Here is a 22,382-nt window from a genome sequence, read left to right as displayed (position 1 = left end):
CCATTTGTGTACAATGAATCAAAATGCATTCTGCTGTCATTAAGTATATATGATTTAATATATACTTAATTAAGTGTATATGGAATAATTAAATAAAATTTAAAATGAAAATAAAAATAAAACAACCTGTAGATTCAGAATAAGAAAAGGTGTCAGAACATAATTCACATTCTAAAGTATACTATAACCCAACTTTTAAAAATATGATAACTTCATGGAACTACCCCCAATAACAGTTAAATTCCAGAAATTCAGAAGCAGTTTATAACATTTCAGTGACTATCATGTAAAATGCATTAATAGTAGCAACAAATATTATATTTAATATGCTGATCTTTTGATTCAAATTTATCAAAAAACAATTTATCATTAACTCTAAAAATAGCTCTTGCTGGATTTGAAAAGCCATCATTCTGCAATCATCATTGTAAAGACTGGTTTTTGGCAAGAAGCATCAATAAATAATAAATCCAGGCAGCAAAAATTTGGTAAGTATGATATTTTCATGGTATAAATGTCTCTCCCATAGATTGCTTATAAGATGCAAGGAAATATAAATAAAAATTGAATAATTAAAGGTGGTTAAAATTGATATCACCTATGAAAATTAGTAGATATAGATCATGTGCCTCTGGATATGAAACCTGAGGAGACAGTATATATTCTGATACATAATATGAATCTTATCATGGAAAAATATCATAAAAGAGACCCAAATGAAAAAGATTCTAGTTTTAAACAAGAGGGAGGTGGCTGTTTTAAAATCTTTTAAATTGTCATTAAAGATAATCATGCTAGGCACAATAAGGCACACTTGTGATCCCAGTGACTTGGGAAGCTGAGGAATGAGGATCACAGGTTTGAATCCAATTCAATTAGTGAGGCAATTTAGTGAGACCCTTTCTCAAAATAAAAAAATAAAAATGAAAAGGGCTGGTCATATAGCTCAATGGTACAGCACCTCCTGGGTTCAATCCAAGGGAGGGGGGGCGGAAAACACCCACAAAGACACTCTATCTCATCTTTGGCTTTGGCTGTGGTAGACAAAAAGAATCTTTCAAAGAAATGTAAGCTTAAAATAAGAAATCACAGCCAGGTATGTATACCTGTAATCCCAGTTCTAGCCCCAGCTACCTGGAAAGCTGAGACAGGAGGATTGCAGGTTTAGGCCAGCCTGGGCAATTTCCTGGGAATATGTCTTCTTCTTCTTTTTTTTTTTTTTTTTCAAAGTGCTGATCACTTTTTTAAAAATAGATTTTGGATGTTTTTAATACCTTTATTTTATTTTTATGTGGTGCTGAGGATAGAACCCAGGGCCTCATGTTTGCCAGGCAAGCGCTCTGCCACTGAGCCTCAGCCCCAGCCCCTCAAAATAAAATTCTTTGAAAGGGCTGGCCTTTCAAAGTAGCCCAGTGGTGGAGAACTTACCTAGCATGTGCAAGACCTTGAGTTCAGTCCCCAGTACCAGAAAAAAAATTTAAAAAATTAGAAATCACTAAAGATAAATTAACCAGCCACTGTTAGACAAGCATCATCAGCAGAATCCACAAACTACAAAGACTGATTTCTACAATTATCAAATGGAGAAATTTTTCTTTTTTAAAAAAGTGTGTTTAAAATTTTAAAAAAAGTGTGTTTAAAATGTTTAAAGCCATTTAGAAAAATTCAACATGGAATGTGAGAAAGAGACATCAAAGACAACATTTGATATTATAAATAATGCTGGAATGGTGATCTTTATAATAATCTTTGTGTATATCTTTGCCTTTTTTTAGTATCGATTCCTATAATAATTTTTGAGACTTTTAATGTATAGTGTTCAATTGTTTTGCAGAAAAGTGATATTAACTTATATTCCTATCAGCAGTGTATCCCAGCTTTCTTGCCAACATTTAATGTTGTCCCTTAAAAGAACTTTGCTTTATTTGAAAGGTAAAGCATGACATTTTCTTGTTTTCCTTCCTTCCTTCCTCCTTCCCTCCCTCCCTCCCTCTCAATCTCCCTTTCCTTTTCCCTTACTCTCCCCCACTTCTTTCCCCTACTTCTTTCTTTTCTTCTTCCCTCCCTCCCTCCCTCCTTCCTTCCTTCCTTCCTTCCTTCACTAGGGATTGAACCAGGGCTTTATATATGTAGGCAAGTGCTCCACTACTGAGCTATATCCACAACCCTTATTTATTTTGGTACTGGGGATTGAACTCAGGGGCACTTGACTACTGAGCCACATCCCCAGCCCTGTTTTGTATTTTATTTAAAGATAGGCCTCAGTGAGTTGCTTAGTGCCTCTCCATTTCTGAGGCTGGCTTTGAACCCCTGTCTCAGCCTCTGGAACCACTGGAATTATAGACAAGCAACACCGCACCCAGTTCCACAGCCCCATATTTTTTATTTTGAGATGTGGTCTCAGTAAGTTGCCCAGGCTGGCCTTGAACTTGGAATCTTCTTGCCTCCTCCTTGTTTTCTTTTAAAGTAAATATGACTACCTTTTATCAAATGCATAGTTTGCTTATTATATAAAGTACATACTTGCAGACATAAATTGTGTGAAATGCTTTATATAAATTACTATATTTATATTACTGTCCTAATTATAAATAGAAAAAATTGAGACCCAGAGAAGTAGAAAGGTTTTCTTTAATGTTGGATAGTAAGTGGCAGATCCAAAATTGGAACTGAGATCCAACTCCAGAGGCTTTACTTTTTTTTTTTTTTTTTTTTTATTTAGGGAACTGGGGATTGAACCTAGGGGCCTTATACATGCTACATCCTCAGACATTTTGTTTTATTCATTTTGAAACAGTCTTGCTAAATTGCCCAGATGAGCCTCAATCTTGTCATTTCTAGCCTCAGCTTCCCAAATAGCTAGCTTCACAGGTATATGCCACCATGCCAAGCAAGACTTTACTTCTGAATCTGATTTTTGTTGATTATTACTAAGAATTTTTTTTTGTTGTTACTTTTTTCTATGAACTAATGGTTTATAATCATTGGTCACTTTTAATGATTTTAATACTCCTGATTCATGGTAAAAACTTTATATTAATGATATTAACCCTTTGTCCTTCATTGCAAATATTTACTTGTCTTTTTCCTTTCAATTTTATTTATAATTTTTATGTTTTGTTATTAATTTTAGTGTAGCTTATATATGTATATGTATTTTATATTTCTCCCTCCTTCTCATCATAAAACATCTTACCCATTGTAACATTAACTGTTCAATGATTTTTTAAAAATAATTTTAAGTTTTAGTTTTTTACTTATAGCTGAAGTTTATTAATGAATGGAGTGAGATAAAGGCTTAACTCAATTTTTTTTTCCAAATTTTCTAACTTACTTAATTATCAAAAAATGAATTATTTGTTTCATCCATTTGAAATATTTTGAAATGTTTATTTTTTATGTTTACTAGTTTCCAGTAATCAGTTCATTTTTATATCACTATCTAAACATTTAGGTTAGTTAGTGATATAAAAATAATAGGTCATATTATTATAGGGCATCTATAAGAGAAGTTTCTCAACCATAAATTATCCTACTCAATTGTAATGTACTTTTTAAAGTACTTACACATTGAAAAATAAAATAAGGTTAGCCCAACCTTTGCTGTGTTTGCTTGTAAAGGAAGAGCTAAAGGTAAGTTAATATAAATACATAAACAAAGGGGAAAAAAAAGATGAAAGAAACAAAGCTGTTGGTATTTCTCTAATTCCTCTGAGGAAAAACTCAAATGGAATAATTAACAGTACAGAAACAGTGATTTTTCCACTTTAAGAATCCATTGTAGTATCTCTGACTTCCTCATTATGTCATGTCCCTAACAGTCCTATGGAATTATGCAAAGATGATGGCACAGCACAGCTGGAATAGACATTAGTTGTTTTAAAAAAACCAAAAATACTTGGAATAGTTATTTTCCTCCAAAACAAGAGAAAATACTTTGATAAGATATTTGCACGTAGAAAATTCTTTAAGGATAGTTTCTTTATGGAGTAGCAGCCAATTAAGGTTTATTTTATAGATCATAAAGATAAGGGTTGTTACTCTGCTTATACCCATGTTGATATGTATTTATACATTTTAATTAAATTTTAGTTTATTTTTTAACTTATTGATAATCTTTTGAGAATTTATTATTTCAACTATATTTCCATGGTTGTTCACAAGCTATCAAGAATGATTCCAAGCCGGGCAGGGTGGCTCACGCCTGTAGGTAGTCCCAGAAACTCGGGAGGCTGAGGCAGGAGGATCACAAGTTAAAAGCCAGTCTCCCTGAGTATCCAAAACAAAGAAACAAAAAATCAAGGCGCTAAGCAACTCAGTGAGACCCTGTCTCTAAATAAAATACAACATAGGGCTGGGGATGTGTGGTTCAGTGATTTGAGTACCCCTGAATTCAATCCTTGGTACCCTTCCTCCCCCCGCCAAAAAAGAATGGTTCCAGGTATAACCTGAATTTCCTTAGACTTAACCAGGCTGACCAAAAAATGAGATCCATTAAGACAAATAAGAACTGCATATTTTTAATCTCATAAAATTTCATAATCTCTAACTTCATGAAGGTAACAAACAGAATGAGCATCAATGAAACAAAACACTGAAAGAGATGAAGAGAGGTGGAAAACTGTCTAGAGTAGAGATTTTTCAGCTGCAAGTCATAACCCATTAGTAAATTAAAATGAATTAGAAGAGATTAGAAGAGTGGTAACTTTGGACATTTGGAAATACAAATTATTTTAGAGAATATCAGAATACACAAATGAACAAGGGTTAAGTAGTGTTTTCTTCAACAATTGTGTCAGCTTTACAAACACACACACATGCCCATACACACATATGTACACAAAATGTGCAGACTCATTGGAAAGTTTACTGTGAATTTAAGTAAAAACTTTAAAGCATAAGTCATTTTTGAAAGACAGATTCTTCCTCTGAGATGAGAAGAAAAAGGATCTATGTATTAGGAGTAGGGAAACACTGTATTTAACAGAATTAATTTACTTGTATATTTGTTACAAAAAACTGGTCTGTGTAAAATTATGTAGTGATTGTTGGATTTTAAAATAAGTTATATGACTAATGATTAAATAAATGCATTAACAATGAACTTTTTAAAAAATGAGATCCACATTTTATAGCTTTTTTACTCTACTTGCAGACACGTAAAATGTCTTACAAGAATTCCTAAGGTCTTTTCAATTACTTGCAGATAGGCCCATATTAGATATTGAAAACAGAAATTGAGACTTAGGATACTTCTTTGTGTTTTCAGAAATTTCTCTTGTACATGTCTGTAAATATGTCTATTCCAGGTGTCTGCACCCTGACCCCCGTCCCCCAACTGTCTCTCTTTTTTAAAAAATATTTTTAAAATTGTAGATGGACATAATACCTTTATTTTATTTTTATGTGGTGCTGAGGATCAGACCCAGTGCTTCACATGTGGGAGGCAAGAACTCTACACTGAGCTACAACCCCAGCCCTCTTAATAGTACTACAAATGTTCTGCAGTCCTCAAGTGCCAAAATTGTTATTGGTCGTAGACAACTCCCCGCCACACACACACTGGATTATAACATCTTATAAAAATCAGGGAAACTAATACCTAAACCCTTTATTGATAAAATATTTGTCAGTTTTTACTTATAGTCCTTTCTTTTATCAGGGCCTACATGAGTTCATGGGACTAGGTCAGAGAAGATTAGAATGACTGCTACCATATTCTACTCACAAAAACTTCTGTCCTCAACCAAGTAAGGCTTTGATTATGGGTCAGGGTTTTTATACTTGTTTCATCTTCCTCCAGAGTGAGTTTTTCTCCCAAGATGACCCAGCTCTTTATGTAATTAAGCTTTTAGTGGGTTTGTGCACTTGTTTCCAGCACAGAACAAGATTGTAGGGTTAAGCTGGGATCTCTATTACAGTGAGAACTCCTGAACTCTTATGTCTTGGCTGTGCTAACTTTCCACCACTGTGATAAAATACCTGAAGTAATCAACTCATAAGACAGAAAAGTCTATTTTACTGTATGGTTTCAGAGGTTTTAGTCTACGGTTGGTTGGCTCTGTTGCCTTAGGTCTTGTGGCAAGAGTGGAAGTGTATGGCAGAGGAAGCTATTCATTGAGAAAATTAGACGAATGCTCCCATGGAACATTGCATTTATCTAAGATGCTGTTCTCTCTTTTAAAATGGTTAAAAGGACTCACTACCAAAAAAAAAGGAAAAAACTTGCATAATAAATCAAGTCTACTCTAGATTCTTCAGATTTGGAACCCTTCTAAACTAAATGATTAGAATTCTAGAGCATAAGGTGGAGGAGATGTGTCTTACTCAAGGATTAGATTCAAAATTTTCATATATTAAAAATTATCCTTGAAAATTCCTTAGAAAGCTAATACATTGATATCTAACTGTCAAAATTAGAGAATTGGATATTTTTGGCTTGTGTTTTAAAAAGCTGTATTGTCTTTTAGAATTGTACTTTTTTCTTTTCTTTTTTTTTGGTGCCAGGGATTGAATGCAGGGGCACTTAACCTACCTCTGAGCCACATCCCCAGCCCGTTTTTTAATATTTTATTTAGAGACAGGGTCTTGCTAAGTTGCTTAGGGCCTCACTTACTAAGTTGCTGAGGCTGGCTTTGAACTTGCAATTCTCCTGCCTCAGCCTCCCAAGTGGCTGAGATTACAGGCATGTGCCACCACACCTAGCGAGAATTACACTTTCTGTTTAAACTTCAGTGTTCTAGTTTTTGTGGAGAGGTGTTCAGACTGTAACTGGCATGGGACTATGAGCAACTGAGAAACTGGTAAACATTGCTTACTCTAGACTACATGCTTATTGAAATTCAGACAGAATTGTCTTTATTATTTACATGGTAAATAGTCACTTTTCTTTCTGTTATTGCTGAGCTTATTATAGTTGAATTTGTGATAATTAAATTTGTGAAGATACAGCTCCATAGTATATGAGTATGTTATTTGGGTTCTCTGAATTTTTGTATAATGTTTTCATCCTTCAAATAGGAGACAATGATGCTATACCTTTATTCTCTACAGATAATGGATTCAGAATTAATACCTAGTGTAATAGGAAGCTATATTAAACCTCCAGAAAGAGTATTTGTTTCATCATTCACCAAAAATGAATCAGAATTGCCACCCAAGATGAATCAGAATTGCCACCCTTTGAACTTAGAAGTCACCTCTCCTAAAATGTTTCATAGCCCAAATAGCCAAGGTAATGATAACATAAAATGTTATATAAAATTAGAGGGATGGTACAAGATATATCATGAAAACCTACCTTTTTTATGTAGAAAATAATGTGATTTTATATTTAATTTTAATGAAACTTCCAATGTTAATTCTATTGCTAAATTTCTATGAACCTAAACAAGTAACTTAACACTCTTTATTTTGGTTTCTTCAGCTATAAAATGATGATTAATATAAGCAGATGAGTGTATAACACAGGTTTATCATAAAAGCATTTAGAAAACAATAAAATACTCTTTGAAGAATGAAAGGTCAGATTTGGAATCCTTCTAAACTAGATGATTAGAATGCTAGTGAATTAAATGGGATTAGTCTTATTCAAAGATTAGATTCAGAAGTTGCATATGGAAAATCTTTTTGGAAGACATCATATCTGAATAACTGCAAAATATGAATATTATAATTTTTGGATATAAATTGGAGGATCTTAAAATTGAATTAGGAAAATATTTATGACTCCAGGCATACCCTATGTCATAAATTATATAATGCTAATTATCACTTGATTTTTAATATTCTGATAATGACTTCTGTTAATAAATAGTTTAGCTTTGTGGAATAAACCACAAGAAACAGTAATCTATATCACTGATTCAGCTCTGGGTACTATATAAAGAGCAATAAATATAATTCATCTCACTCATAAAAACTAAATGATAATCTCTAACAGACATCTAATTGGATATAAACCACAGGAAAGTTAACTTTAACATTTTCATTCTATTCATCTCTAATTTTATACTTTAAAGTTATAATTGAATACAAAGTATAAAATAGTATTTGAAAATTTTGTAACTCTGAATTTATCTGAATCATGAAGATATTAATGCAGCCTAATAAAAACATCACAGTAGTATATGTATACTCCTTACAGTCTTACAAGCCTGAAGTCAACTATTAGATTATACCCCCTGCCACAGAAAAGAATCTATTCTACTTCTTATATCCTGATTCTTGATATATATCTGGGACATAGCAATAATAAATGTTTGTGGTTTGTCTAAAATTGAACACATTGAAAACTAGACAAATCCTTTAAAATTCCTAAAATTCCCAACATCCTTTCACTTGAAAATATTCATTTTATTTAACTGTGGTTCTTAGCTTTCTCAGTCCTAATAATCACTAATATAATGATTGATTATTGCTTTTATAAGATATTTTATAGAAAATTTATCCCTCTTTAGAGTTTTAGTCATTTTTTATTTTTATGAAGAATATACATTACTTCTACATTTTTCTGGCCACTAATGAAAAATATACTCCTCATTTTTTTTGTTGTTTTGTTCCATGTTACTATGATTTTAAGTCTTCAAAAACTTCCATTTAACACATCACACTTTTTTTTTTTTTGCTACCACCCCTCCAACAGCTCTTATTTTGGCCTTAAAAACGCTTCAGGAAAAGATTCATCATTTAGAGCTGGAGAGAACACAAGCTGAAGATAACCTGAACATTCTTTCTAGAGAAGCAGCGCAGTATAAAAAGGCCTTGGAGAATGAAACAAATGAGAGAAATCTGGCACACCAGGAACTGATAAAGCAGAAAAAAGGTAAAAAATACAATAGTTCTCAGAAATGAAGGGTTACCAGAGTTTACAATTTGAAAATAATAATTTCAGTCTGAGTGGATTTTTCAAATATCTTTGTTTTTATATATATATATTGAAACCTTGAGGCCTTATTCTCAGACATGTAGATATTTGTGAGAAATGACTGTATCTTTGAATTTATCTCTGTTATATCTGTTTTCCCAGTTCATAAATAGTTGAGATTAAAAGAAAAATTATAAACAAAGCTCAAGTTTGTGTTTCATCTTTTTTTTTTAATTTTTATTGTTGATTGTTCAAAACATTACATAGTTCTTGACATATCATATTTCACACATTTGATTCAAGTGGGTTATGAACTCCCATTTTTACCCCATATACAGATTGCAGAATCACATTGGTTACATATCCACTGTTTTACATATTACCGTACTAGTGTCTGTTGTATTCTGCTACCTTTCCTATCCTCTACTATCCCCCCTCCCCTCCCCTCCCCTCCCATCTTCTCTCTCTACCCCATCTACTGTAATTCATTTCTCCCCCTTGTTTTTTTTCCCTTTCCCCTCACTTCCTCTTGTATGTAATTTTGTATAACAATGAGGTTCTCCTTCCATTTCCATGCAATTACCCTTCTCTCTCCCTTTCCCTCCCACCTCTCGTCCCTGTTTAATCTTAATCTTCTCATGCTCTTCCTCCCTACTCTGTTCTTAGTTGCTGTCCTTATATCAAAGAAGACATTTGGCATTTGTTTTTTAGGGATTGGCTAGCTTCACTTAGCATAATCTGCTCTTAGGCCATCCATTTCCCAGCAAATTCCATGATTTTGTCATTTTTTAATGCAGAGTAATACTCCATTGTGTATAAATGCCACATTTTTTTTATCCATTCATCTATTGAAGGTTTTGTAAAACTCTGCTGTATACCCATCCGGTCCTGGGCTTTTCTTAGTTGGTAGTCTTTTGATGGCTTCTTCTATTTCCTCAATTGATATTGGTCTGTTTAGGTTGTCTATATCCTCCTGACTCAATCTGGGCAGATCATATGACTTAAGAAATTCATCGATGCCTTCACTATCTTCTATTTTATTGGAGTATAAGGATTCAAAATAATTTCTGATTATCTTCTGTATTTCTGAAGTGTCTGTTGTGATATTGCCTTTTTCATCCCGTATGCTAGTAATTTGAGTTCTCTCTCTTCTTCTCATCATTAGCATGGCTAAGGGTCTGTAGATCTTATTTATTTTTTCAAAGAACCAACTTTTAATTTTGTCAATTTTTTCAATTGTTTCTTTTGTTTTGATTTCATTGATTACAGCTCTGATTTTAATTATTTCTTGCCTTCTAATTCTTTTGCTGTTGTTTTGCTCTTCTTTTTCTAGGATTTTGAGATGAAGTGTGAAATCGTTTATTTGTTGGTTTTTTTCTTTTTTTAAGGGATGAACTCCAAGCAATGAATTTTCCTCTTAGAACTGCTTTCATTATGTCCCATAGATTCCGATATGTTATGTCTGTGTTTTCATTTATCGCTAAGAATTTTTTAATTTCTTCCTGGATGTCTTCTATAACCTATTGATCATTCAGTAACCTATTGTTCATTCTCCAAGTGATGCATGATTTTTCCTTCCTTCTTTTATCGTTGATTTCCAGTTTCATTCCATTATGATCAGATAGGATGCATGGTATTATCTCTACTCCTTTATAATTTCTAAGAGTTGCCCTGTGACATAATATATGATCTATTTTTGAGAAGGATCCATGTGCTGCTGAGAAAAAAGTGTAACTGCTTGATGTTGGGTGGTATATTCTATATATGTCAATTAAGTCTAGGTTATTAATTGTATTATTGAGTTCTATAGTTTCTTTATTCAACTTTTGTTTGGAGGATCTGTCCAGTGGTGAGAGAGGTGTGTTGAAGTCTCCCATAATTATTGTATGGTGGTCTATTAGACTCTTGAAATTGAGAAGAGTTTGTTTGATGAACATAGCTGCACCATTGTTTGGGGCATATATATTTATGATTGTTATGTCTTGTTGGTGTATGGTTCCCTTGAGCAGTATGTAGTGTTCCTCTTTATCCCTTTTGATTAACTTTGGCTTGAAATCTATTTTATTTGATATGAGTATGGACACTCCTGCTTGTTTCCGAAGTCCATATGAGTGATATGATTTTTCCCAACCTTTCACCTTCAGTCTATGTATGTCTTTTCCTATCAAATGCATCTCCTGTAGGCAGCATATTGTTGGATCTTTTTTTTCTGATCCATTCTACTAGCCTGTGTCTCTTAATTGGTGAGTTTAAGCCATTAACATTTAGGGTTATTATTGAGATATGGATTGTTCTTCCAGCCATATTTGTTTATTTATGTTACTTAACATGGTTTGTTTTTCCTCTTTGATTATTTTTTCCCTTTACTGTACTACCTCTCACTGTTGGTTTTCATTGTTATTTTCCATTTCCTCTTCCTGTAATGTTTTGCCGAGGATGTTTTGAAGAGATGGTTTTCTATTCTTTTAACTTTTGTTTATCGTGGAAGGTTTTAATTTCATCTTCCATCCTGAAGCTTAATTTCACTGGATACACAATTTTTGGTTGGAACCCATTTTCTTTCAGCGTTTGAAATATGTTGTTCCAGGATCTTCTAGCTTTCAGAGTCTGTGTTGAAAGATCAGCTGTTATCCTGATTGGTTTACCCCTAAATGTAATCTGCTTCCTTTCTCTTGTAGCTTTTAAAATTCTCTCCTTATTCTTTATGTTGGGCATCTTCATTACAATGTGTCTAGGTGTGGATCTCTTATGATTTTGCACATTCGGTGTCCTGTAGGCTTCTAGGATTTGGGATTCTGTCTCATTCTTCAAGTCTGGGAAGTTTTCTGGTATTATTTCGTTGAACAGATTGCTCATTCCTTTAGTTTGGACCTCTATACCTTCCTGTATCCCAATGACTCTTAAGTTTGGTCTCTTTATGTTATCCCATATTTCTTGGATGTTCTGCTCATGGTTTCTTAACAGTCTCGCTGAGCTGTCTATGTTCTTTTCAAGTTGAACTACTTTATCTTCATTGTCTGATGTTCTGTCTTCTAAGTGTTCTACTCTGCTGGTAGTACTCTCATTTGAGTTTTTAATTTGGTTTATTGCTTCCTGCATTTCTAGGATTTCTGTTTGTTTGTTTTTTATAACCTCTATCTCCCTGTATAGTTGATCTTTTGTTTCTTGGATTTGTTTATGTAATTCATTGTCTAAGTGATCTTTCATTGTCTGATTTTGCCTTCTAATGTCTTCCTTGAGACTCCAGATCATCTGAAGCATGTATATCCTGAATTCTTTATCTGACATTCCATCTGCTGCAGATATTACCTCTTCTAAAGTTGAGTTGACCTGCATTGCTTGTGGTCCTTTCTTTCCTTGTCTTTTCATACTGCTCGCGTTTCTTTCTGCTTGGTGAAACTGTTGTGTTATTGAATTTTCCCCCTATATATTTATATTGCTCTTGTATAGTTGCAAAGTCTCCCTTTTGTGGAGAAAGACAATGTTAACAGTTCTCAATATCAATTGTACATCATCTAAGCACACGTTTTCCTTATTACTACATTTATAGCTAGACTCTATGTCTACAAATGTTGGTTTCGATTATCGTTTACAAATATAGTCATTAGTTTCATGAAAGGCATACCGTTTCTGGTAGCTTGAAGAAAACTGAATTTCAGGTGTAGGATGTTATGTTTATGGGGAAAGGAGTGAGGGTATGGGGTTAATCTAACTTAGTAACTTTGGAGAGCTCTAACCAATAGATAGGTAATTTATGGAAGAATGTATAGATTCAAATTCCTATCTGTATTTATAAGATTACCCTACTTATGAATAGTAAAATTTAGGGGGTTGCAAGTGGGATAGAGGGAGTAAGAGGGAGGAAAACAAATAACAAGAAAAGGAAGAGAAAAAAGAGAGCGGGAAAAAGAAAATATGAGAAAAAAGAAAAGAAATAAAAAGGGGGAAGGGAGGTGGGGCATATGCAATTCCTCTATAGTATATTATTCTGGTGATTCAGTTGTTAAAGACCTTTTTCGTGCACAATTTTTGGTTTCACATATGTTGAGGTTGTGAAGACCCAAGGGGGAAGGGTAGAGGAGACTGGGTGAATGGCTGAAAAGAGAGAGAGAAGAGAGAAAAAGAAAGAAAAAAAGAAAAAACAAAATGTCTCTCAGAACTCTGTTTTCATTTCTTCCAGTTGGTGGCGTTGTCTATTCCAAGCTTGAGTCTCTGGGTTCAGGATGGTGGTGGTAGTCAGTGTGAGAGGACTTGAGGACTTGACTCTTATTTTCTGAGATGTAAACCAGGTGCCTGATCCGCTGCAGAACCACACTGGTAGCCACGCCAGCCAACCAGTTGGTGGGTTTTAAGGGTTGGTGGGATTTTTCAAGATGAGTTCCCTCAGCTTTTCTCATAAGGTATTTGATGAGATGGGGGTGTTGGGGAAACCTTATGTTTGTCAAGAGCTCGGTCAGGTGACCGCACGGGCGGGCCTCAGGGCCCCTCCTCCAGTTGGAGTGGTCTGTCTACCGCACCGGCAGGAGGCTGGGCTCCTCCAACTGGGGAGGTCTGTCTACCATGCAGGCGAGCCACTGGGCCTGTTCTCCAGGTCGCAGGTCTGCCTACCGTGCAGGCGCAGGCGGCAGCTGGGCCCCTCCTCCAATTGGGGTGATATGTCTACCACGCAGTTGGGCCATTGGGCCTCTTCTCCGGGACGCGCGGTCTGCCTACCTTGCAGGCGGTGGCTGGGCCCCTCCTCCAATAGGGGTGATCTGTCTATCATGCCAGCGGGCCGCTGGGCCTGTTCTCCACGTCGCAGGTCTGTCTACCTTGCAGGCGCAGGCGGCGACTGGGCCCCTCCTCCAATAGGGGTGATCTGTCTACCACGCCGGTGGGCTGCTGGGCCTGTTCTCCAAGGTTGCAGGTCTGCCTACTGTGCAGGTGCGGGCAGTGGCTGGGCCCTTCCTCCAGTTGTGGTGATTTGTCTACCACGCCTGCGGCCGCTGGGCCCCTTCTCCAGGACACGCGGTCTGCCTACCTTCTGTGTTTCATCTTTAAAACAGAATGAAGCCAAGCATGGTGGCAGACACTTATAATCCCAGAGACTTTGGAGGCTGAGGCTGGAGGATACCAAAATCAGGGCTCTAAGCAACTTAGTGAGATACTGTCTCAAAATAAAAATAAATACATAAAAAGGACTGAGGATATACCCCAGTGGTAAATGCCCCATGGATTCAATTCCCAGTCCAAAAATTAAAAAACAAAACAAACAAAACACCTCACCAGAATGAATAATGGAGAGGGAAAAAAAAAAAATTCTGAGGCAACTGGACAAAAATGGAAGAGAGAAAAGTAAAGGATTAGAAATAAATTTCTTGTCTCTGTAGAATTAACTGTGTAATCAGTAGTCAAGAGAGGAGGAAAATGAGAACAATATTTGTGCATTTTCCTGATTTTCCTGAAAGACAAGAAATGTATTGATAGCTAAAAGACTTAACATCCTCTGCTTTCATAGATGGTGCTCTTTCCAAAACAACCACGGTATTTATCTCTTACAAGACGCTGACCTCTCCTCTTTCAAAAGTATGCCTTCTAGACTGGGGATGTAGCTCAATGGTAGAGCACTCACCTAACGCATACAAGGCCCTGAGTTCAGTCCCCAGTACTACCAAAGAAAAGAACAAAAGACAAAGCAAAGAAGAAAAAAAAAAGGAAGAAGTATGCTTTCTAGACTTTTAGGGGGAGAACATGTAAACCAGTTATCTATAATTAATGAGGTAATCACAGAATGTATGTGACTCATTGTGATATTTCTGTACATGCCAATATTGTGCATTGATTGATGCGTCACATCTGTCCACTCTTCTTCTACCCTGCCCCTGTCCATCCTCTTTTCCCACACCTAAATGATCCCTCTTCTTTCATGTTATTTATTTTTGTAGAGTTTCCACATATGAGAGAAAATGTACTTGTCCTTCTGTGTCTGTCTTATTTTGCTCAACATGATATTCTCTAGTTTCATCCATTTTTCTGCAAATGTGAGGATTTCATTCTTCTTTATGACTATTACTATTTTGTGTGTGTGTGTATACACACACACACACATACACACATATTTTCTTTACCATTTAACTGTTGACAGGCAATTTTTATATATTGTTTTTCATGATAACAAATCTCTGATTTATGTGATCATCAACTAATTGACTCATTGTTTTGCCTTTTTCATAGGTATAAGTTTACAGTTACGCTCAGCCCAGTCACGCTGTACTCTTCTAGAGAAGCAACTAGAATATACAAAGAGAATGGTTCTCAATGTAGAACGAGAAAAGAATATGATCTTAGAACAACAGGTGAGCATATGTTCCAAAAAGGGTGACAATATAATTTAATATGTATTTGAAGAAAATTTAACATAGGAAAATTGTCATAACATCAGGTAAAATAGGATATTGTTATGGTTTGGATATGGAATATCCCCTAAAAAAAAAACACAAGTATTGAAGGCTTTGTTCCCCAACATAGAAATGTTCAGAAAATGGGACTTTGGGAAGTGATTGGATCATGAGGGCTCTGGCTTCAGTGGATTAATCCAATGATAGCTGAATGAACAACTGGGAGGCAGTGGAAGCTGTAGGAGTTGGAATCTAGTTGAAGAGAGTGAGTCCTTGGGGCTTTGTCCTTGGGGACTATATCTTGTCCTTGGACCCTTCCTTCATCTTTTTTCTTCATAGCTGCCATGAACTGAGCAGCTTTCTTCTGCCACACCTTTCTGCCATGATGTTCTGTCTTACCTCTGGCCCAAAGCAATGAGCCAGCCAACTGTGGACTGAAAGTGTGAACCACACTAAATTTTTCCTCCTTTAATTTGTTTATGTCAGGTATTCCGGTCACAGTGATGAAGAGCTGTCTAACACAGATATAAAGCTATACTTAGGAGATTTCCACCTGAAGTAATGATAGATTGGGTCATTTGAACCAACCTTTTTGCAAAGAAAAACTGGATAGAATATTTTTAAATATGTTTTAGTGTTGATGAACCTTTATTTTATTCATTTATTTATATGTGGTGCTGAGAATTGAACCTAGTGCCTCACACATATGAGGCAAGCCCTCTAACACTGAGCCACAACCCCAGCCCCTGGATAGAATATTTTTAAAAAGAGGGCTGGGGTTGTGGCTCAGTGGTATAGTGATTGCCTCGCATGTGTGAGGCACTGGGTTCGATTCTCAGCACCATATACAAACAAATAAGTGAATAAAGGTCCATCAATAACTAATACAAATTTTAAGAAGAAAAAGCTATAGTAACAAAAACGGCATGGTATTGGCACCAAAACAGATATATAGACCAATGGTACAGAATAGAAGACACAGAGACAAATCCACATAAATGCAATCATCTCATACTAGATAAAGGTGCCAAAAACATACATTGGAGAAAAGATAGCCTTTCAACAAATGGTGCTAGAAGAACTGGAAATCCGAATGCAGCAAAATGCATGAAACCCCAATCCCTCACCATGCACAAAACTCAATTCAAAGTGAATCAAGGATCTACAAATTAGACCAGAGACCCTGCACCTAATAGAGGAAAAAGTAGGCCCAAATCTTCATTGTGTTGGATTAGGCCCCTACTTCCTTAACAAGACTTACCTAAAGCATAAGAAATAAAATAAAGAACTAATAAATGGGATGGACTCAAACAAAAAAGATTCTTCTCAGCAATGGAAGAGAGAATTAATAAAACGAAAATAGAAATCATCCAGATGAATGAAGAGACAAAATGATAGTAAATTCAGAAAGCAGAGTGAGAAGGTCTAACTTACGTGTAATTGGAGTTTCAGAAGGAAAGTGGGGCAGAGACAATATTTGAAGAGATAATGGCTAAGAATTTTCTAAAAAAAATCCCACCAATGATTCAAGAAGCTGTATAAAATCAAAGCAAAATGAATATAAATAAAGCTTTACTCAGAAATCTCATAATAAGGTAAATAATAAAAACAAGTCTTCAAAGTAGCCAGAAAAGATAATTACAAAGGAATGATCATTAAAGCAATAGCTAACTTTTTAACTGTATTGAATCCAAAAGAAAGTGGACTGATAAACTGAAGGTATTAAAAGAAAATAACTATTGATCTAGAATTTTATGCCGGGTGCAAATATCTTTGAGAAATAAAGGTTTAAAAAAAGACATTTTAAGACTAAGAAAGCCTGGCAGGGTGTAGTGGCATACACCTGTAATCTCAGACACACAGGAAGCTGAAGCAAGAGGATCATAAGTTCGAGGCCAGCCTCAGCAACTTAGTGAAACCCTGTTTCAAAATATAAAGGGGGGGGGGGGCTGTGGTTGTGGCTCAGTGGCAGAGCGCTTGCCTCACACGTGGGAGACCCTGAGTTTGATCCTCAGCATCACGTACAAAAATAAATAAGTGAAATAAAGGTGTTGTGTCCAATTACAACTAAAAGAAAAAAATTAAAAATAAATAAATAAATAAAAAGGGCTGGGCATGGTGGCACATGCCTGTAATCCCAGCAGTTTGGGAGGCAGAGGCAGGAAGATCGCGAGGTCAAAGCCAGCCTCAGCAAAAGCAAGGCTTTAAGCAATTCAGTGAGACCCTGTCTCTAAATAAAACACAAAATAGGGCTGGGGATGTGGTTCAGTAGTCGAGTGCCCCCTGAATTCAATCCCCAGTACCCAAAAAATAAATAGGCTAAGAAGTACCTCAGTGGTCGAGCGCCCCTAGATTCAATCCCTAGTACCCCTCACACCCCCCACAAACACAAAATTAACAGTCGGAGATAATTTGTTGCTGGTAGATCTGCTCTGAAGGAAACAATAAAGGATGTATTGGTATTCAGACAGGAAAACTTTCTTCTACAGAAGATCAGAGATACAGGAAGGAATGAAGAGCAAAATGATGGTAAATATATGGATAAATCTAAATGAATATTATGTAAAACAACAGCTTTATTTAGTTTGAATATAAAGAGGATTAAAATTCATCAGAATGATAGCTTATAAATTAAAAAGGAGTAAATATAGTTTACAGAATTCTAACATCCTTGCGTTGTCTTTGAAAAAGGGTAAAAGTACCAATACTGAATTTTTTTAAATACCTTTATTTTATTTATTTATTTTTATGTGGTGCTGAGGATCAAACCCAGTGCCTCATACTTATGAGGCAAGCACTCTGCCACTGAGCCACAACCCCAGCCCCCAATACTGGATTTTGAAAGGTCAAATATATAATAGGTTTTGAAGAAACTAAAAAGAGTAACTCTAGAATTTATACAGAAAAACAAAGGTCCAAGAACAGCCAAACTATTCTGAAGGCGAAAAAGGTGAAGGTCTTGCTCTATTAGACACTGAAACAAGGTATTGTGCTATCAAAATTATGATAACAAGATAACATAATATTTATATGGATGAACATCTAAAAACAATGGAATGGACTCTTAGCAGAAATTCAATATATAATTGCAGACCATTGGGGAAATAATAGTTCAATAAGTGATCTAGAAAAACTGAAATTGGATCCCTATTTCACACCATACATAAAATCAATTCCAGAAGGATTAAAGACTTAAAAGGAAAAATTTTGAAAATTTAGAAACAATTGGAGAATATTTTTATGACCTCTTTGGAGAGGAACTTTTTTAAAAAGACCCCTCCTCAGAAGTAACAAACAATACAAAAATGGGCAAGAGTTATGAAGAAGCATTTTACAGGAAAAATGGAATTACATATAGCCTTACATTATTGGGAAACATCATCAATATGATTAGTAATCAGGGAAATGCAAATTAAAAGCTCAATAAGATAATACTTCACATCTACCAGATTGGAAAAAAATTTAATTCTGATAATTCTAGACATCAGAATCATTGAACAGAAGAGCAACTACTTTATCTTATGAAAAAAGTTGAGCATGCATTCTCCAACAATCTAGAAATTCTAATGTATATTAGTCAGCTTTGTCACTATAACAAATACCTGAAATAATCCGCTTATAAAATAAAAAGGTTTATTTTACTTACAGAGTTTCAGTTCATGCTTTGCTTGGCCTTGTTGCTTTGAATATGTGACTGCACATTCTGGCAAGAGCATGTGGTAGAGCAAAACCATTCACCTCATGGCCAGCATATGAAAGAGAAGAAGAGAAAGGGACTGGGATTCCACTGTCCCCTTCAAATCATGCCCCCCAAAGACCTCCCATAAGGCCCCACTTCTAAAGTTTCCCTACCTCCCAATAGTGCCAAGCTACAGACCAAGACTCTAACACGTGGCCCACTGGGGGCATACTCAAGATCTAAACACAGTACTTTCCTAGGTAAATATTATAATTAATGACTTTTAACAATATTAAAAATGTTTTCTTTAGGTATAATTTACATGGAATAAAATGCACAGATCTGTACACTATATGTAAATGCATAGACCTGTGTAATCCATACCCCTATCAAATACCTAAGAGAATATATCCATTATCCTAGAAATTCTCTCACCTCTCTTCAAAGCTATTTGAAGCTCTCGCTTTAACCCCCAACAAAGCAACTAATATTTGTGTCGTCCTCTTTGTGTCGTCCCCCCACCCCCCAACCCTAACCCAGGGCCTTTCTGATGCTAAGCAAGTGCTTTACCACTGAGTTATACTCTCATCCCTTCCTTTTTTTTTTTCTTCCCCCCGTACTAGGAATTAAACCAGGTGCTTAACCACCAAGCCACATCCCCAGCCCATTTTATACTATTTCAAGACAGAGTCTGGCTAAGTTGCTTAAGGCCTCACTAAGTTGCTGAATCTGGCCCAGAATTTGTGATCCTCCAGCCTCAGCCCCCTGAGCCGCTAGGATCACAGGTGTGCACCACTGTGCCCAGCAACACTTTATTTCTTTAACACAGGTTTTGCCAATCATTTTTATTTGTAGAATTGTTATATAAGGTTGCATAGAAGAACTTATTCCATTGATACTAATATAGTATCACAACTCTTTCCTTTGCCCATTGTATTTGGTTTTCTTGTTTTTGCTAGTAAGCACCTAAAGTATATACATGCATGTACGTGTTTTATACAGTAAATTTATATTGTATTTGAATTCTCAGAAATCATATTATTCTTGATCCATTGGCATCACTTGCCAAATTCAACATTGGTTGCTTGGTTTGTTTTGTTTTAATTCTTTCCAGGCCCAGCTTCAAAGGGAAAAAGAACAAGATCAGTTGAAGCTGCATGCAAAACTTGAAAAGCTTGATGTCTTAGAAAAAGAGTGTTTTAGATTGACAACAACTCAGAAAACTGCTGAGGTAAGCTTCTGCTTCTGTCTTTGAAGTGATGATGCCAGGAATAAATCCTGAGTGTTAAGCAAAACTGGCATTGTATATGAATGTACAGTAAATCTTAACATTTTAAAACTTCATTTATAACTTTAAGTAATCCAGACATTAATTCCTGCCTGTAGCAATAAAAGTTAATGTGCTCTGTCACAACTAAATGAGTTTGCATTTTGATGTAAAATTGTAATTTTGACTTTTTGTAAAATGACAGAATATTTTCATTTGTCAGATAATTTACTTAAAGGATACTGAGAAGATTGTCTTTTACCACTTGTGGTCAAGTGAAGCCTATTCTAAATCCTTTCTTATTCCTCCTCCTCATCCTCCTCCTCCCCTCACTCCTCCTCCTCCTCCTCCTCCTCTTCTTCCCCCCCCCCACCCCACCACAGATCTCTTGTATTTCATGGGATTTTCTCAAAGCTTTTCTTCCTCTTTGATATCTTCCTTGATTTATCCAACACTTAGGAATGTATTCCCTTGGAAATAGTACTGTCTTCCTATTCTGAACCACATCACAGATAGAATATGTAATATTTACATGTATATGGTTATATGTTTACATGGTTCATATCAAATGATATCCATTGCTTTGTTATTATATTGTTTCTTGTTTCCCTAACTATAATAGTGCACATGCTCTTAAGTAACAAGAAACACACCTTATATTTCTTATATATCTTCCTACCCTTATTCTTCCCCTAACACTGCATTCTTTTCTTATGCAGCATGGTAGACATTTATTGATGTTTTTCTATTTTGAATGAAATATTGAGACCCAAGACAGTTTGACCTTCTAGATCTTTAATACCCTCAGTAGTTTCGTAGTTATGGTCAATGGAAGTTACTAAAGCTTATGTGTGTATATATTCTTTCCTTTCTCTTTATTTTCCTTGTAGTTAATAGCAGATAAGGAAGCATAGGAAGAAAGCACACCTTCCCCTCAAAAAAATCTTACCATCTTTTGCTATTACTTTTTCTCATTTTTTGCTTTAACTTGTCAACTTTTAAAAATCAAGACCCCCTAGTACTCTGGCTGGAAAAGGAACAAAGGGTATTTGGCTTTTGTTTATAGAACAATCCCAGTTTTTTATTCTTTTGCAGGACAAGATTAAACATCTAGAAGAAAAACTTACAGAAGAAGAGCATCAACGTAAGCTGTTTCAAGACAAGGCTTCAGAGGTAAATAATATTATTTAAAGCTATCACAGTAAACAGTATATGTTTTATTATATATTATTTTCGTTAACTGAAGCCTATATTCTAGACTCTTAATTTCTGCTTCTTAGGATGTTAGTTTTGTCTGTTTGCTATAAAAATGAAATTTTCAACTGGTATATTCATATGCTTTAATTAATTGCCAAGAGATTCTTTAGTCTTAAAATTCTAACAAATATATAATTCTCAGTTGAAATAACTACTAGGATAGATTAGTTTCAGTTTTAGATACATATATGTTATAATATAATAATTTAATGTCTATTATAATTTATTCTCTTATAAACAGAAAATGATTATAATTACCAGTAGAGTTAATGACTTTCTTACACACAAACAGTATCTTGTCTTTTCTTCCTCAAGAAGCTTTTTTTTTTCTTTTGAGATGGGAGTCACAGTATGTTGCCCAACCTGACCCTGAACTCCTTGGCTCAAGCAGTTTTTACCCTTGAGCCTCCTGAGTAGCTGAGACTACAGATGTGTTCTATAGCACCAGTTACCAAAAAAGATTTTTAAAATATTTATAAACCAAGATCTGATCTTTCATTATATTTAAAGAATCTTGTTGCAATCAATTTTATGAATTGTTTCTTTAATATTATAGCTTCAAACTGGACTTGAAATCAGTAAAATTTTAATGTCTTCAGTTTCAAAATCAAAACTCTCAAAGGAAAAAAAGAAATATTCTAAGGTATGCATATAAAACTTTTCCCCAAACAGCACTTTCTTATTTGCTAATGCTCACTTATTCACCCTTTTAATCTTTATTCCTGTCTATTTACAGAAAGAATTTGAAGAGATTTACATTAAAAGACATGCAATAATACCTTGAAATGAGTCAAGTGATGGTGGTTTTGAGTGTAAGCAGAGGAAAATTCCATAAAAACTAGGTTAAAGAGAGTAACTAACTGTGCTTGGTGGCATACACTTGTATTCCCAGCTACTCAGGAGGTTGAGGCAAGAGGATCACAAGTTTGAGATCAT

General features: G+C 35.2%; 1 protein-coding gene across 15 annotated transcripts in view; it reads left to right on the top strand.

The window, feature by feature from the left end:
- Positions 1-22,382, top strand: part of Cep57l1 (centrosomal protein 57 like 1) — a 235,012-nt gene that overhangs the window by 40,058 nt on the left and 172,572 nt on the right. For 4 of the 15 annotated variants that reach the window (XM_058575133.1, XM_058575134.1, XM_058575138.1 and 1 more), the window contains exons 2-8: positions 5,663-5,750; positions 7,054-7,234; positions 8,645-8,824; positions 15,080-15,201; positions 20,037-20,153; positions 21,285-21,362; positions 22,003-22,089. In XM_058575133.1, the coding sequence (XP_058431116.1) occupies positions 7,057-7,234; positions 8,645-8,824; positions 15,080-15,201; positions 20,037-20,153; positions 21,285-21,362; positions 22,003-22,089 (762 nt within the window). In that variant the 5' untranslated portion in view covers positions 5,663-5,750; positions 7,054-7,056. Of the gene's footprint in view, positions 1-385; positions 489-5,662; positions 5,751-7,053; positions 7,235-8,644; positions 8,825-15,079; positions 15,202-20,036; positions 20,154-21,284; positions 21,363-22,002; positions 22,090-22,382 lie in introns of all 15 variants that reach the window. The other 11 variants (XM_058575154.1, XM_058575113.1, XM_058575145.1 and 8 more) reach the window with 4 other exon arrangements.

The sequence above is a fragment of the Marmota monax genome, unplaced genomic scaffold (genome assembly GCF_021218885.2).
Source record: "Marmota monax isolate L192 unplaced genomic scaffold, Marmota_monax_Labrador192_F-V1.1 WCK01_AAM20220418_F8-fsc00013, whole genome shotgun sequence".
Lineage (NCBI taxonomy): Eukaryota > Metazoa > Chordata > Mammalia > Rodentia > Sciuridae > Marmota > Marmota monax.
Note: the sequence above shows the minus strand (reverse complement) of the source record. Positions and strands in the feature narration are given on the sequence as shown.